This window comes from Anneissia japonica, unplaced genomic scaffold, assembly GCF_011630105.1.
Source record: "Anneissia japonica isolate Jap-2015-1 unplaced genomic scaffold, ASM1163010v1 scaffold6407_len7220_cov212, whole genome shotgun sequence".
NCBI classification, from domain to species: Eukaryota; Metazoa; Echinodermata; class Crinoidea; order Comatulida; family Comatulidae; genus Anneissia; species Anneissia japonica.
Window position 1 is genome coordinate 1 of NW_022747012.1, and position 3,055 is coordinate 3,055.

Genomic DNA, 3,055 nt, shown 5'->3' on the forward strand with positions numbered 1-3,055 from the left:
TGTCTATGTAAATATTTACAGTAATGTAGCAGTACAGTTAAACTTGCGAAGGTTAACTACGTGCGCAAGTCAAATAATTTCTAACAATATTTCAATGGCATTTTGGATTCGACTTGGACAAGTTTAAATGTACGTCACAGCGGTATATATGAAGAGTTGCACCATTCAGCCGTCCTTAGTTAATCTTGGTCGTCAGTGGGGAGAAAAAATACTATTTACTGTATATTTTCTACATATTAGACTATATATGAAATCAACTAAATAAGCCACTGATACCCCTCTAAATTGTGATATTTTCCGGGGATCGGCCCCGTGGTCTGCTTTCCAGACATGGTAGTGGTTAAGTTCTATCAAAGAGTGAAATTTGTAAAAAAAAAAAAAACATGTACAAATATGGTCATGACCATATTATAAAGGCACATGATGGCATGTAAGCTTAACAGTTGGACCCAGCATATACCGTATTTAGATGCTACTGTACAAGTTCAATTTTTCAACACTTTATTTGGCAAAAACCAGCACTTATCTCCTAAATATCACGGATTTACGATGAGTTGTAAAGCTCCAATATAAAGACAAAATCACAAAAAGTTTAAAAACACAAATATTGTACAGTATAAGAAAATAGCACTTAAAATTGAAATACCTTTGTTTTTATATCAACATAATCATATTGCATTTCTGATGAGTTGTCAAGCAATTATAAAGGTGGCAAAAATTGCACATTAAAATTGAAATTCATTCGTTTTCATGGTAGTTGGTATGAAAATATTACACAAGTACAGTAAAAATAATACAAACTATAAAAATACAAATATGCAAAATAGCACTTAGGTAGTTGGTATGAAAATATCACACAAGTACAGTAAAAATAATACAAACTATAAAAATACAAATATGCAAAATAGCACTTAAAAATAATCATACTGCATTTCTGATGAGTTCTATTATAAAAGTGGTAGTTGGTATGAAAATATTACATAAGTACAGTAAAAATTAAAATAAAAACTATAAAAATACAAATATGCAAAAACAGCACTTGAAGTTTAAATATCTTTGTTTTTATATTCCATATAATCATATTGCATTTCTGATGAGTTGTAAAGCTATTATAAAGGTGGTAGTTAGTAAAAAATACAAATGCAAAAATTGCACATTAAAATTGAAGTTCATTCGTTTTCGTGGTTGTTGGTATGAAAATATTACACAAGTACAGTAAACGTTAAAATACGAAATATTGAGATGATTACATTACATTAATCATAAACCACTATTTAGCTGGCCTAAAAATGAGTTTGGTTGGTACTGATGTTGGTACTGCTGGGGCCGCATGGCTGCTGCTGCCAACGCCTCTAAAACTCCGATCAGCCGTTCTTGATTTGCTGCAGTACGTCCCATCATCTGGGTCTGTTGTTCCAGTTGGTTATCTATTGCTTTCTGTATCTTCCCTAATACCTCCATCTCATCCTTTCTCGCCTCCCTCAATTCTCTCGCATTCTCGTCATGCATCGAACGAAGGCACCTATTCGTCTCCCGCATCTGGTCCTGCAAATGCTTAGCAAGTGAGCGTACACTCTGTTCACTTTTTTTGGTAGCTGTTTCATTGCGACATGCTGGCCCTGTGACATGAACAAAGAAATTTATAACAGAGTATTCAACTGGAAGCGGTTACTCACTGAAAAAAATCCATTGATACACAGGATAGCAACTGCAATTTATAGCTACAAACCGCTGTTTTGGTGCATGTTTATGACTAAACTAAAATTACCTGGGTGAAACACATTCTCATTTTCCTGAACACCAGATGTATGTGCAGGGCTTGGAGGCGTTTGCCGGACTGGGGTCGATGTCACCTTTTGTGTAGGGATCAATGTTGCTCGTCTCACAGGGTTGGAAGATGCTCGCCTCACAGGAGTCTCGAATGAGACATCTGGAAGCTTGGAATCGGAGTCCATCACAAATTCAGCCGGAAGTTCATTATGGTCCTCCTCGTACCAACCTTCAAACCCTAAAATAAAAAATATAATTAAAACCCTTAAGTTCATATTTGGCAATACACTGTAAACCCTAAAATAAAAAATATAATTAAAACCCTTAAGTTCATATTTGACAATACATTGCTATTACAACGAAAAGCACACAACGCATCATCTTTGTTGTTCATTCTCTCTCTAGGGTAGTGCATATAAATAAAATAGTGCAATAATTTACCTTAAAAAAAGATATAACTTTAATTTGAACAGAGTTTTGTACTTTCTTCCATACATAAATGAGAATAATTTGTAAAAACATTTTCTATTACAGCAACACAACATGTGTAATTACAGTAAAATTGATACACACCTAGTACACGCCGTTTCTTTGGTGGCAGATCACTTTTGTCATCACCTTTGTGAAAAAATTGAAATAAAAAGAAAATGTAACTGTAGAGTAAATTCTTTAAAAAACCAAACACCCTAGTGTCTATAAAGTCTGGTTTAGGAAAGACATTTGACCTTTAAAAAAATTTGATGTATACAGTTATACAGCCCCGAAGAGTTAATTGAAAGGCTTCAATTGCAATAACTGATAGTATTTACCGTCAATAAGACAGTATGATGCATTGTGAAATATAGACACAGTGGAACTGACATGCTTCAAGTACAAAACCTATAGTGTCGGTTCAGGTTTGATTAAACTGTGCTGAAATGCCGACAAAACCAGTAGGCTAACTAAACAGTAACAGAAACATGCAATTTCCTAAATTACCTTTAGAGCAGCTTTTACAGGTTACAAGGCAGCCATACCCTTCTTCCTGTGAATCTCTAGGCACGCTACATGGGGGAATCTGATGGCAGGGGTGACAGCAATCACCACACTTATGGTCTCCACACGGCATCTTGCAAGTGACACAAATTGATTCTGCAAACAAATTAAATGCTTTACTATTTGGACATGAATGAGAACAATACAGAGGATAATGAAACAAAATATGTGAGGCAACACAACATTAACACATTGTACACTTTTCGTTGAACTTGCATTTTATGGAGAAATAATATAGACTGTATACCAA

The 3,055-nt window shown here is 34.6% G+C and overlaps 1 protein-coding gene across 1 annotated transcript; it reads right to left on the minus strand.

The window, feature by feature from the left end:
- Positions 1-6: 6 nt before the first annotated feature.
- Positions 7-3,015, minus strand: LOC117120385. Its single transcript, XM_033265424.1, has 4 exons — positions 2,749-3,015; positions 2,344-2,388; positions 1,769-2,008; positions 7-1,619 (listed from the first exon to the last, which is right to left on the minus strand). The coding sequence occupies exons 1-4, from the start codon at positions 2,876-2,878 to the stop codon at positions 1,261-1,263; spliced, it is 774 nt and encodes a 257-aa protein (XP_033121315.1). The 5' UTR covers positions 2,879-3,015; the 3' UTR covers positions 7-1,260.
- Positions 3,016-3,055: the final 40 nt, after the last annotated feature.

Coding starts and splice junctions, on each gene's coding strand:
- LOC117120385 (XM_033265424.1), bottom strand. CDS start 2,878: ATGCCGTGTGGAGACCATAAGTGTGGTGATTGCTGTCACCCCTGCCAT. Junction 2,389..2,748: donor CTGTAAAAGCTGCTCTAAAG/GTAATTTAGGAA, acceptor TTTTTCACAAAG/GTGATGACAAAAGTGATCTG. Junction 2,009..2,343: donor AAAGAAACGGCGTGTACTAG/GTGTGTATCAAT, acceptor TTTTTATTTTAG/GGTTTGAAGGTTGGTACGAG.